General features: G+C 40.9%; 1 protein-coding gene across 5 annotated transcripts in view; it reads right to left on the bottom strand.

Moving 5' to 3' along the window:
* The window catches only part of Pip5k1a (phosphatidylinositol-4-phosphate 5-kinase, type I, alpha), a 49,642-nt gene that overhangs the window by 24,952 nt on the left and 10,254 nt on the right, over positions 1–14,436 (bottom strand). For 4 of the 5 annotated variants that reach the window (XR_001232530.1, XM_013509930.1, XM_013509929.1 and 1 more), the window contains exons 2-6: positions 6,455–6,492; positions 5,644–5,724; positions 1,662–1,792; positions 1,145–1,262; positions 646–798 (exon numbers count right to left, since the gene is read on the bottom strand). Coding sequence is in view for 4 of the 5 variants with exons in the window: in XM_013509930.1 (XP_013365384.1) it covers positions 646–798; positions 1,145–1,262; positions 1,662–1,792; positions 5,644–5,724; positions 6,455–6,492 (521 nt within the window). In the remaining variant the exon portion in view is untranslated. The remainder of the gene's footprint in view (positions 1–645; positions 799–1,144; positions 1,263–1,661; positions 1,793–5,643; positions 5,725–6,454; positions 6,493–14,436) is intronic. The other variant, XM_013509928.1, reaches the window with a different exon arrangement.

The raw sequence follows: 14,436 nt of genomic DNA, 5'->3' as shown, positions 1-14,436 counted from the left end.
AAAATAAAAAGAATTAGATTGTGTTATGTACATGTACCAACTCCCTATGAGGAATTTAATCATGTACTACAAACATGTACTAATAAAAACAAGAATTAAAAAATAATGAGGTATTTTGGCAACAAGGGGGAGAATTTATGTCAGGTATGGTTACAGCACACCTGTAACTCCACCACTGAGGAGGCTGAGGCATAGGATTGCCACAAGTTCAAAGCCATATGGGCTACACAGTTATTCAAGGCCAGCCTAAACTATACATTAAGACTGTGTCTCAAAAAAACTAAAACAACAAAATAAACAAATAGCAACAGCTGATATAGTTCACAGCAGAGGCCCCAGGTTCAATTCCCAATAACCACTCGCCACAAAAAAAAGATAGAAAAAAATCCCTTTTACCACAGAAACATGAAAGAAACCCGGCAAAAAACATGCATGTGTGCACCCACAAAGACACACACTTGGGCTGGGGATATAGCTCAGTAGCATAAGCCCTTGCCTGGCAAGCCTATGGTCATGAGTTCGATTCCAGGTACCAAAAAAAAAAAAAGACACACAAACACAACACTGACTGACACTGCTTTACCCAGCTGAAGACAGCTTCCCCCACCTTGTCCAGAGTACGAAGCCAGTGTCCTGTCCACTTACCATGTAATACCCGGGAAGAAGTTTCTGCAGAAACTCTGCTTCTTTATGCTGCACCGTCTTGATGATGAACTCATCATCGCTGGACACGTAGAAGAGGGAACCACTAGCTCCAGAGTTGCTGAGTTCAATCAGTGGCTCACTGCAGAGGGAATACTGAGGCCAAGACGAAACAGTAAGAGACTGAGACATAACAGGGCCTGCCCAGTACAGAAATCAACTACAAATGCACATCTATTCTAAAGAAAAACAGAAAGACTATAAAAAGAGGGCAGGCATGGTGGAGCATGCCTGTAATCCCAGCACTGAGGAGGCTGAGGCAGGAAGATCATTGCAAGTTCAAGGCCAGCCTGGGCTACAAAGTAAGTTCAAGCCAGCTTGAATTGCATAGTGAAATCTTGTCTCACAAAAAGACCAAACAAAAACTATGAAGAGAGGGAGCCTTTCTCTGAGAATATCCCTCTGACACTGCATTTACAGAGTCCTAAGCTCAGCAGCTTACCAAGTAATCATCAGGCCGGATGCCAAACAACTCCCGAAAGTAGCGGAAGGCAACAGGCGCATAGGTCTTGAACCGAAAGTCATTATAGTGATGAGCAGGTGTCAAGTTGCTCCCTTCACTGTGGGGTTAAACAAAAGATCCTTAACTTCACAGTCTCACAGAGGGAGTCCACCCTGGGAAGGCAGAGGGAGGTCTTCCCTTAAGAGCACATGCTCTTAAGAGGGCCAGTTGGGACAGATAAATCTAGCACTCACTGGGACAAAGACACAGGAGACTAGAAAAGGTATTAAATTATTTTCTTAATGGGTCACACTACAGGCCAGAGGTTCATGGCAGCATCTGGAGGATAGCTTGCTCTCCAAACTCTCCAGTCTACCTCATTCCAATTATCAATAGGCTAAGGATTGGACACATTCTTAATTTGGTCAGACCATGAACACTCAAGTTGCTCGAATGTTGATTTCAAAATGCTACACCTTTTAGGATGTTCTCGTAAACATTAATTTAACCTTCATACCTGGGAAAGAAGATACTCTCCACCACATAGAAGTCCTGCATGAGGACATCCCGCTCTGGTTTGGTACTCAGACTCCCCACAGTGTGAGTTATGCCTAACTGGATGGCACCTTTCAAAGCTGATGACGTCGTCTAAGGAAAAGAAAAAGGACAGGCAAGTTTCTAAATTAAGTCTGACAAGAGCAATAAAAACTCAAGAGAAAAGAGTCAGAAGAAACACTTGGAAACAAATGCCCCTCCCTCCAGTAGCTCACACTAAAATGGGACAATTCTCATGCTTCACACTGCAATTAAGCCTGGAAAAGACTGGGTGGGACAAGGAAAATATAAAGTAATAAAGGTGGGACTGAGCCACCTTGGCTAGGCAAAGCATTCCTATCTACTAGCCTAACTACGCAAGAGCTCCCTGTCTGTATCTGGAAGATGCACTGTGTCCACAGAAGAATCTTAGGTCTGACTTGTAAAGTTCCTGCTAGCAGAATACCTTCTAAATATATTAATTCATCTGATGTAAAACAACTAAAATATTCTGATTTAATTATTTCGTTGCAGAAGCTTTACTCTTCTAAAAGCCCTGATCAGTGTACCAAGGATACCAGACTGGCAAAAAGCTCTTAACTGAAGAAGAAAGCATGAAAGACAAGTTAAATGTTTGTTTGCTGGTTGGCTGGTTGGTTTTCTTGAGATAGGGTCTTGTTATGTAGTCCAGACTGACCTAGTATTTGTAATTCTGCCTCAGCCTCCAAAGTGCTAGGATTACAGGGATACAACACCAAGCCTAGTAACTTAAATTATTACTATTTTTTTGGTGGTACTAAAAAACTGAAACAGGCTGGGCATGGTGGGGCATGCTTATAATCCCAGCACTCAGGGGGCTGAGGCAGGAGAATCATTCCAAGTTCAAGGCCAAACTGAGGTACAACACAAAGTGAGTTCAAGGCCAGCCTGAACTACATAGCAAAACCCTGTCTCAAAATGATAAAACAAATAAAAATTGAAGCAGTGGCCTTCAGAGTCAGCTTTCATTATCTTTATTTTGAGAAAAGGCTTAAATCACCAAATTGTCCAACTGAGATTCAAACTTCCAATTCTCCTGCCTAAACCTCCCAGAGTGCTAAGATTACAGAATATGTCATCACACTGGGTTCAACTCAAATTATTTCTGAGAAAAGTACTTAAGAATTAGAATTATTAGCCAGGCGTTGTGGCACACGCCTGTAATCCCAGCACTCAGGAGGCTGAGGCAGAAGGATTGTTGAGTTCAAGGCCAGCCTAGGCTACAAAGTAAGTTCAACGCTAGCCTGAACTGCACAGCAAGACCCTGTCTCAAAAAGCAAAAAAAAAAAAAAGAGAGAGAGAGAGAGAATTACAATTATTGCCAGGCATGGAGAATTAGAATTATTGCCAGGCCTGGTGGCACACACCTATAATCCCAGCACATGGGAGGCTGAGGCAGGAGGATCACTGCAAGTTTGAGGCTACCCTGGATTATCCAGTGAGTTCAAGGCCAACCTGAACTACAGAGCAAGACCATATCTCAAAAAACCAAAAGAAAAGAAAGAAAAAAAAAAAAAAAAAATCAACAATTTTCATAATATGGTAAAAACACAAATATAAGAGCTCTAACAATCCAGGATTTCAATCCCATGGGAAAATATCATATCACACAAATCTCTGTCCAATAAAATACCAGCACATGGATTTTCTTTTTTCTTTCTTTCTTTTTTTGTCTTTTTGAGACAGGGTCTCGCTATACAGTTCAGGCTGGCCTTAAGCTCACTTTGTAGCCTAGGATGGTCTCAAACGCACAATGAGGGGCTGGGGATTTAGCTGGGGCTGGGGATTTAGCTCAGCGGCAAAAAGCGCCTGCCTGGCAAGCGCAAGGTCGTGAGTTCGGTTCCCGGTACCGGAGAAAAACCAAAAAAAAAAAAAAAAAAAACGCACAATGATCCAGCCTCCCGAGTACTGGGATTACAGAAGTGGGCCACCATGCCAGTTCCACACATGGATTTTCAAATTTAACTAAAATTAAATACAACTTCATTTTCTCAATCTTAACAGCTACAGCTGAAGTGTGGCTAGTAACACTAGAAAATAGACATATAGCACTTCTCAATCATTACAAAGTTTTATTGGGTAACTTTCCTCTAAATTATTCCCCTCATCCCTACCCTCACTAGATATTATTCATACTCTACTTAGTCCTCAGTGGGCATTAAAATTATAGGTAATGTAAACCACACATGGTGGCACACACCTGTAATCCCAGCACTCGGGAGGCTGAGGCAAGAGAATTGTTGCAAATTTGAGACCAGCCTGGACTACAAGTGAACTCGAGGCCAGCCTGACCTGCATAGCGAGACCCGGTTTCAAAAAGACAAAAATAAAATTATAGCTAATGTTTTAAGGTTTTGCATAGAAACTCACCTTTTTATCTCAATGTTCAGCACATAAAAAGAGCTCAATAGAGACACGTATGGTGGCACATGCCTATAATCCCAGCACTCAGGAGGCCCAGGCAAGAGGACTGCAAATTTGAGGGTACCCTAGGCCACAAAGCAAATTCAAGACTGTCCACCCTGCCTGGACTACATAGTAAAACAGATTCTCAAAAAAACTCATTAAAAAAAGCTCAATAAATGTCAGTTGAATGGGTCCGAAAGATCATTCCAGAGAGAGGCAAGTACCTGATTGAGAATATGAGTCAGTTCACTTCTGCTACTTAGCACAACAAAACAAAGGCAGAAAACAGTTAAAATTTACATTGGTCAGAATTAAGAATCCAAGAAATCTTCATGCCTTGTATTAGAAAAGATACAGATGCTTAAACACCACCCTTTGGGAAGCCTAAGCCTCTCCAAATTAGTCCAGAACTGGAGCTCTGAACACAGTGATGGTGTCTGAACACAATGATGATGAAAGAGACAGGACAAAATAAAACCAAAAAATAAGGAAAGAAAAAAATCAACGTGTGACCTATCTGTATATTACCAGGCTGGGACATGGCCTTCACTTCATGAGCATCCAGCAATAGAGAAAAAACAAAAAGTCTTCAAGAAATCTGATTCCCTGTGGCAAAGAAAGAACATGCTTATACCTAACAGTGAAACCCAAGTATGCTACCTCAGAGAAATAGCATCACTAGATTTGTTCATAAAGAACATTCTCATTCAGATATAGGGATCTAGCCAGGCGTGGTGATACATGCCTGGAATCCTAGCACTCGGGAGGCTGAGGCAAGATCTATCAATCATTGAGAGTTTGAAACCACCCTGGGTTATAAAGTGAGCTCAAGGCCAGCCTGAACTGCAGAGCGAGACCCTGTCTCAAAAAAAGACAAAAAAGAAAAAAAAAAAGGAATAGGGATCTAGCTCAGTGGCAGAGCACCTGCCCAGCATACAAAAAACCTGGGTTTGCTCCCAAGCACCAGAAAGGAAAAAAAGAAACAACAACAACAAAAAACAACCACCAACTGCAGTGGTGCAAACCTGTAAGCCTAACACTCAAGAGCCTAAGGGAGGAGGATTATGAGTTTAATGTCAGGTTGTGCCACAGTTTAGGGCCTGGACTGTGCAAAGACAACTTATTTCAAAAACAAACAAATAAACAAAAAAAATTCCCATTTAAACATACATACAGGTAGAAAAGTCTGGCCTTTGTGAAATAAATTCTAAATTCTTTTTTTTTTTTTTTTCAGTCTTTTTGAGATGGGGTCTTGCTATATAGTTCAGGCTGGCCTATAGAGTTCACTTTGTAGCCCAGGCCAGCCTCGAACTTGCAACAATCCTTCTGCCTCAGCTTCCTGAGTGCTAGGATTAGAGGCACGCACCACCACATCCAGCCCTACACTCTTAAATTGTATGACAGCTGATATCCAAAGGCTTAGATATTAAGAAATGGGATAGCACGTGGAGAAGAGCATCGAGGGGACTGTGCTGCCCTTACCGTGTTCTCAACGATGAGCAGGTTCAATGCAAACTCACCTTCTTGTATGTTGTCTCTCCTGAAGAATCAACACTTCGGTGGCCTATTTTCTTGATGGTCATGCCAGTGGCATAGGACATCTAGAAGAGAAGAATCCAGGTCAGTATATAACCCCATGTAATACAACAGTTATACTGTCGTGATGATAATCACAACAAGCCACAATGGTAGCGCTCTATAGGGATGAGGCAGGAGGACTGCAAATCTGAGGCCAGCTTGGGCAATTTAAGAGATCTTGTCTCAAAATAAAAACAAAAAATGGGCTGCAGATATAGCTCAGGGCAGAGGTTCTGGGTTTAATGCCCAATAGCACAAGAAAAGAAAGAACCCAACACATCTTTTCGAATTAAGAACATTTTATAAAATCTTCAGAAGGTCCACTCCACGCTAATGCACAAGAATCATGTTTGTTTTATTTATTGATATAGCATTTCACGCCACTGCCCAGGCTAGCCTTAAACTCCTGGGCCCAGCCATCCCGCTGCCTCAGTCAGCTGTGTAGCTGGGACTACATGCGCCTGCCACCACCCCCAGCTTTCCTTTCTTCACCAGTTTCCTGTCAGAAATAACTAATCCTCCACTCAATCTCAGTACTATTTGCTGAAACTGAACTGATAGGTGTAAACAATCTGGCCCCTGGCAAACCTATGGCCTTTAGGGTACGGAGTCCTCTCTGTCAGTGTGCAAGCCAAGTATATGAGTTGTTTTTTTCAAAACTAAAACCTGAAGACCTAAGCATAGAGAAATTGAAAATTTCATAAATATCCTGCTATTCCTGGAGTAAAGTTGTACTATTATTATGAAACTCACCTCAGATGTCATAGGTCTCTTGATTCCAGTTGCTGCTGCTAAAAAAATAAAGAAATCATTAAATATATACACACCCACTCATTCAATCTCCATCAAACACACTGGAGAATCTAGGTTTGAAGCCAGGTACAGCAGCACATGCCTATTATCTGAGCACTGGGGCTGAAGCAGGAGGATATTGAGTGCAAGACCAGTCTGAACTGTGTAGTGACAACCCATCTCAAAAAAAAAAAAAAAAGAATCTAAGTTTGAGTCAAACTAAACATGACCAGAAGCTCCTGCCACTTACTCAGTGATACCAGATCATTTCAGATCATACTTTTTCAACGTCCCTTCCTCCTTTTCCTCTGTACCCGGAAGTCTTACCCATAATCTATTCCTGTTACACCTCCTTTTTCACTCAAATGTTCGTATTTTCTATGGGAAAGATAACCTTTCTTAATATTTAGCCACTAAAGGGTCTTACTAATACCATGGTCAAAAGAGAAAGGGAGTAAGAGATACCCAAGACTCACTGGAGACCTTGAGACTTGACAATTTTTGAGGCATGTACCAGGAATTATACTCAGAACCTTGCACTTGCCAGGCAGATGCTGTGCCACTGAGCTATATCCCTAGCCTCACAATTTTTGTTTGTTTTTTGTTTTTGTTTTTGTTCCCAGGAATCAAAATGACCCAGTGCTTGCCAGGCAGGCACTGTGCTTCTGAGCTATATCCTCAGCACCTCAACAATTTTTTTAAGGGTTGAAAGGATAAGAACTTTTATGGGGCCACAGGTTTAGCTCAGTGGCACAGAGCCTGCCTGGCAAGCATGAAGCTCTGAGTTTGATTCCCGATAGACCCTCCAAAAACAGAACTTTTAGAGACTATCTGTGGTAATTTAAAAGATAGAGAGTTGATGTCGCCGGGCATGGTGATGCACGCCTGTAATCCCAGCACTCGGGAGGCTGAGGCAGGTAGATCGTTGCGAGTTCGAGACCAGCCTGGGCTATAAAGTGAGCTCAAGGCCAGCCTGAGCTGCATATCGAGACCCTATCTCAAAAAGACATAAATAAATAAATAAACAAAAAAAAAGAGAGTTGACGTGTGACAATGAGGAAGCAAGCTAAGCATGAGAAAACAATGTTGAAAACATAAAACAGCACTCAAAGCAGACAGAAACTGATTTTGTCCCTACATTCTCCTCCTGATTTCTACTATAAACAACAGGGATCTGTTAGTATTTAAAATTCATTTATTATGTCAGGCACAGTGGCACATGCCTGTAATCCCAGCACTCGGGAGGCTGAGGCAGAAGGATTGCCACAAATTAGAAAGCAGCCTGGCCTACACAGTAAGTTCAAGGACAGCCTGGGCTACACAGCAAGATCGTATCCTCAAAATAATTAAAATAAAATTCAAAGGAAATAAACATTAACCATATTTTTAAAAATTAAAAAGTCACCAGAATGGACTAGATGTTTCCTTTAATATAATGTAGATAGTTTTCATTACTCAAAAGGCAAGAGAAATGCTATCTCACTGTCAGAAAGATATTTCATGTCACTATCAATCAGGTTTAACTTCAGTTGGGTGAAAGACTATGTTAAGAATAAAATTCTAAGCTAAAGCTTTCAAGGAACAACAAAGCCAGGACAACACATTCATAACCAAAACTGCTGGTAACTTGCTGAAGAATTTAAAGTGTCGTCATCAAACTCAAGCCTTTTGTAACTTCCAACTTTTCTTTCTTTTTTTTTTTTTTTGCAGTACCAAGGATCAAACTCACGACCTTGTGCTTGCCAGGCAGGCGCTTAAACCACTGAGCTATATCCCCAGCCCACTTCCAACTTTTCAACTGATAGTAAAATGTGAAGCTACCAAAAAAAAAAAAAACAAAAAAGGATAGCCTGGCAAAGCAGCAGATGCCTACAATACCAGCACTCAGGAGGCTGAGGCAGGAGGATTCATGAGTTCAAAGCTGGCCTATACTACATAACAAGACCCTATCTCAAAAAAAGCCCCAAAAATAAAAAACAAAATTTAAAAAAAGTTAAAAACAGAAGACCTGGGAGCCGGGCATGGTGGTACACACCTTAAATCCCAGCACTCAGGAAGCTGAGGCAGGAGGGTCGTTGAGTTCGAGGTCAGCCTAAAATGCATAGTGAGACCCTGACACAAAAAGCCAACAAACAAACAAAAAACCAAAGATCTGGATCTGTGTTATATCAGGCAAATCATTCTTTGTATTTTTCTAAAAAGAAGAAGAACTATTTTAGAAGGTTTATGTAAAGATTAGGCCAGGCATGGTGGTGCATGCCTGTAAGTCCAACACTTGGGAGGCGGAGGCAGGAAGATTGCTATGACTTTGACTAGACTGGGTTACATAGTGAGACCTTATTTCAAAAAACTAAAAATAGCCTGGCACAGTGGCACATGCCTGTAATTGCAGCACTCAGGAGGCTGAGGCAGGAGGATCATTGTGAGTTCCAGACCAGCCTGGACTACAAAGTGAGCTCGAGGCCAGCCTGAAATGTATAGTAAGACCCTGTTCCAAAAAGACAAAAAAAACAGCAACAAAAACATTAAATGAGATATGCCAGGTACAATGACAAAAGCCCACAGTCCCTGCCACTGTCAAGGCTGAGGCAAGAGGGTCACGTGAGCCCAGGAAGTCAAGGTTAAGCTGGGCAACACAGAGAGACCCTGAGATTCCTATTTCAAAAAGAAACAACAAATAAACAAAAAACATTAACCATTCTAACAAAAATAAAAAGTTCCATTCATCTCAGACTACGGTTTTCTTTTTGGTATACAACTTGCTCTGATTAAAAGTACAGCATAAAGCTTGTCATTAATGAATGCATTTGCAATGGACAATAGAGAAAAAAGAGCACTTCTGACAAAACAGGTTTGTTTGTTTTAGGCACCTTGTAATTGACAACAGAACTATTTATTAATCCTTGGCAAAAGTGCACATCAACTTCTAAAACAGTTTCTGGCAAAATGGTAATTCTACATACTATGCACAGGGGAGCTCAGACTTTTGTTGCTTTTTTTTTAGGAAAGCTAAGGTCAGAAAGAGAAGTTAGCTTCTGTACTATTTCCTTCACCACAGATGGCCGGTTTAGACAGAACCCATTCAGCAAAAAACATTTAATTTTCTTTAAAAGCAAGTTAGCAGCCACGGAAATAGCTCAGAGGCAGAGTGCATGTTTAGTGCGCTCAAAGCCTTACAATCAACACCCAGCACTGCAAAAATTAAAAAAAAATAAAAAAAAATAAAAAAAAAAAAAGTGTAAAGTCAAGTTAGCTCACATTCAAGTTTCAGGTAAGAACATGGAGGGCTGAGAATGTAGCTAAGTGGGACAATGCTTGCCTACAATGTGCAAGCTCTCACCCCATCTCTGTAAAAACAAAACAGATTAGCAAGGGGAACAACAAATAGCATAAAGGGTACTAACTAGGAAGTCTTGGACAGACAGATTGAAACATTTCTAGGCCTTGTTTATTTCACAAAATGCTGAAATAACCAGGTGTGGTAGCACACACCTGTAATCTCAGCACTTGGGAAGCTGAGGCAGGAGCATCACAGAATTCGAGGTCAGCCTGGGCTATATTAACAAGTTCAAGGCCAACCTGCACTACATAGTGAGACCCTGTCTCCCACTCTCTAAATGCAGAAATAGGGGTAGGGGTGTAGCTCAGGCATAACAGTGCTTGCTGAGAACACTGGGTTCAGATTTGGCGGGGATTAAATGAGAGTAAGCTACAGATTTGACATACAGTAAGCACTATGTATTCTACCACTTATTATAATTATGAAACCCATCTATAGGGTTGGAAAAGTCAGGCAAATGATGTACAACATAAAGGGAATGGAAGCATGCAGAGACTTACATACCGAAATGAAATAAACTACGGGAAGTTAGTTCTGTCACTGTTGTTGCTGTTGTTGTTTTTGTGGTACTGGGGACTGAACCCAAGGTCTTCAACACTGAGCTGCATTCCCAGCCCTTTTTATTTTTTATTCTGAGACAAGATCTCACTAAATTGCGCAGGCTGTGATTGAACTTGTGATTCTCCTGTCTCAGCCTCCCAGAGTGCTGAGATTATATGCATGCACCACCATACCTGGCAGAGAAAGAGTTCTATGCGAAAATAGCATTCTATTTGGATACAGCAGCTAGAGTCAAACAATGCTTACAAGCAAATATTTACTACGTTTTTCTATTTATCTTAAATCCAACCATTTTGTAGTCTAATAAAATGTTCTAAACACTTCAAAAAGAAAAAAAAAAAAAAGAAATGCTTCCAAGGAATCAACCACCTTCTCAAAATATCACACATTAGCGCTAGAAAAAATGTGCAATTATTAACAGAGTAGCTGCTGCAAGTCACAGCAAGGAGCTCAAGCTTTTTCAGCAGATACACATCAGATCTACCTCTCTTACGGCTCACCCCACAGCACAGAAAGTTGAAACCTAATGAAGAAAAACAGAAAATTATCGTTTATTTCTGGGATTCTATCTGCTTACAGCAGAATAAGTATATTAAAATAAAAACAAGGGGCACGGATATAGCTCAGCAGCTCAGCACCTGCCTGACAAGTACAAGACCCTCTATCTCAAAAAAAAAAAAAAAAAAGACAAAAACAAAACTACAAGTTCAAAATTATGAACAATATCTACTCTATCACCAGCACTATGCTGTGAATTGTGAAATTATTTGTTCAGATTCAAGGTAAATGTTTAAAAAGACAAAAATAACAGCTTTGACACAAAAAATTCCAGGAGTAGACATGAAAATTGTACTCCAAATAATTTCTTTTCTTTTTTTTTTTTGTTTTAGACAGGGTCTCACTATGTAGTCCAAATTGGTCTTGAACTTACCATGTAGTCTCTCACCTGTCCTCAAACTTGCCCTAATCCTGCTTTGTCCCACAGAGTTCTAAGATTACAAGCATGGGTCAGTCACCATGGCTGGTTTTTCAGTTCATTCTTTTTTTTTTTTTTTAAGACAGGACCTCACTATGTCCAAACTGGCCTTAAACTCACTGTGTATCCCAGGTTGGCCTCAAATTGCAGTGATCCTCCTGCCTCAGCCTCCAGAGCGCAGGGATGATATGGGTACGTCACCATACCAGGCACTTGCGTGAATTCACACTGCCAAATTTTGCCAGGTGTAATGGCACACCCCTGTAATCCCAGCATTCAGGAGGCTGAGGCAGGAGTATCACCAAGAGTTTAAGGCCAGCCAAGGCTACAAAGTGAGTCAAGGCCAGGTTGCACTACACAGTAAGACTCTTTCTCCAAAAAGAGGGCAAATTGCTTTTCCTTTTTAAGGTTTCTCTGCATTTAGACTTCTATTCAGAGATGTATATATAAGAATGTTTACTGCAGCATTGTACACAGTACCCATAAACATGTACTGTAACTGCCAAAAACCTAACAGGAAATTAGTGATGTAAATCATAGTGAAATTCAAAGGAAATACTATATAACCATTATTTTTAGTGTATTTATGGATAAGATATTACAAAAAATTGTTGAGAAGAAAAAGCTTTAAATATATGTATATATCACAATTTCTTTTTCCTGGTCTAGGAGAGTGCTAGGCAAGCACTCTACCACTGAGCTGTATCCCCAGCCCCTGATAAAACATTTAGTCTATGGCTGGGGATATAGCTCAGCAGCACAGCACCTGCCTGGCAAGTGCAACATCCTGAGTTCAAGTCCCAGTAAAAAACAAACACTTAATCTATAAATTCCCGTGGAATATTTATATACTATATAAAGGCAAAAAATTACATATCAAAAATATGACCATCTCCAAATGGTAGAATGAGGTTGATTTTGCACTTTTCTTGAACTACATAAACTTTCTATAACAAATAATTCAATATCTACATTATATAATTTGACAATTAAAGAAGAAATACACGTAAGAATGGTTTCAGGGCTGGGGATTTAACTCAGCAGCACAGCGCCTGCCTGGCAAACTCGAGGTCATGAGTTTGATTCCCGGTACGGGGGTAGCGGGGAATGGTTTCAGAGCCAGGGGCTCATGCCTGTGATCCCAGCACTCAGCACTCAGGAGGCTGAGGCAGGAAGATTGCCAGAGTTCAAGGCCACCCTGGGATACACAGTAAGTTCAAGGCCAGCCTGCACTGACTATACAGTAAGATCTTGTCTCAAAAAAAAAAAAAAATAGTTCTAGTCCTATTCTTTGTTTTCTAAGCTATAATTTCTGAAATACCTGTAACAGTTGATACACTATGTCAATCTTCAATTTGAGAACTCTAGAAGCTTAACTAAGTAATGCAACAGTTCTACATCCTAGTGTGTAGAGCTCTTACTGGTCTAGGATGTTATTCATTGGGTTAACTTCAGAAGTTTAGAAAGTTAACTAAGTGACTCAGCAGACCGCCAGGGTCCTTACCTTATAAACATCCTGAGCCTGCAAGAGCACAGAGATGGTGTGGGCAAGTAGCTTGCATATAATATAAGGGAGGAAAAGAGGCTTGCTTGCTCTCCCCTCATTTTGCACTTGTTCCTTTTGCTGTCTTCTGCAGCCTTGAACTGTTGCCCTTGAGCCATATGCTGCCCTGCCTTGGAGCCAGCTGATTACAGACTGAAGCCTCCACAAACTGAGCTAAATAAACCTTTCCTTCCTTAATTTTGGGTGTAGGGTATTTTGTCTCAGCAACAAGAGAAAAGACAATACTGCAACTCAACAGTGCCCCTCCAGAAGTCACCATTCCCCTATACACATTAAACTCAAGTTCATTATCTCTTCATAATCATGTTACACTGCTGCAAAGACAAGCTGGAAAGAAAAATGTGAATACATCCGAAACTAAAAAATAAGCTTAATTCCTATATCCTTCTTTGGCAACGATACTACTACTTTGCTATGCCTATACAACCTGAAACAAACCTATCTATATTAGCACATTTCAGAGGTTCTCTCTGTCCCAGCTACATGTGAGGCTGAGAAGGAGGAACTCAAGTTCCAAAGCCAGCTGGGGCAACTAAGGGAGACCTTGTCTCAAACAAAAGGGGTGGGGGTGGGGATATAACTCAAGGACACAGCACTTTCAGCATGTGCAAGGTCCTAGCTTCCCAGTTTCAATTCCCAGTATCACAAAAAACATTCCAAGGTAATCATATCCCCTCGAATATCACTAAAATATAAAACAGGGACATTCAATTTCATCCTCATGGATGCCAAGACTTGAAAAATATAAAAAGCTTGCCCTCTAATGTATGAAAATATGCTGTGAGCCGGGCGTGGTGGCGCACACCTGTAATCCCAGTACTTGGGAGGCTGAGGCAGGAGGGTCGTTGCGAGTTTGAGACCAGCCTGGGCTACAAAGTGAGCTCAAGGCCAGCCTGAACTGCACAGCAAGACCCTGTCTCAAAAAAAGACCAAAAAAATAAATAAATAAATAAATAAAAGAGAAAGAAAGGAAAAAAAAGAAAATATGCTGTGGAATCATCCATGTTACTAAATAATTACAAAACACTCAAACCAGCCAGACAAGAGCCAAAGCGGGGACAATCCAGTCAATTTTCACTAAAATACAAAACTGAAGCCAGGTGTGGTGGCCCATGCTTGTAATACCAGCATTCAGAAGGGTGAGGCAGGTGGACTATCATGAGTTGAAGGCCAGCCTGGACCAAACAGTGAGTTCGAGGCCAGCCTGAACTACATGGTGAGATCACTGTCTCAAAAATAAATAAATAAAATACAAAGTTGAGTCATCAAAATTGAGTCATCAATGTCACAAAAATTTCTTTCTGACCAGTCTGTACCAGGTCTTAGGGAAGCCTTTTATTCTGGTCCTTGTACCACTCTATCTTGCATTTGTACTAAAAAAGATAGTGGTAAGGGCTGGTTTCCAGTCACTTGGCAGAACACCCTGTAATTCTCCATGCATTTGTTTGCTACTACTGAGCCAATGGATAGTGAAATTCCCTATTGAGAAGAATTAGAAAAGA

This window comes from Chinchilla lanigera, unplaced genomic scaffold (assembly GCF_000276665.1).
Source record: "Chinchilla lanigera isolate Chin_1 unplaced genomic scaffold, ChiLan1.0 scaffold00187, whole genome shotgun sequence".
Taxonomy (NCBI): Eukaryota; Metazoa; Chordata; class Mammalia; order Rodentia; family Chinchillidae; genus Chinchilla; species Chinchilla lanigera.
Note: the sequence above shows the minus strand (reverse complement) of the source record. Positions and strands in the feature narration are given on the sequence as shown.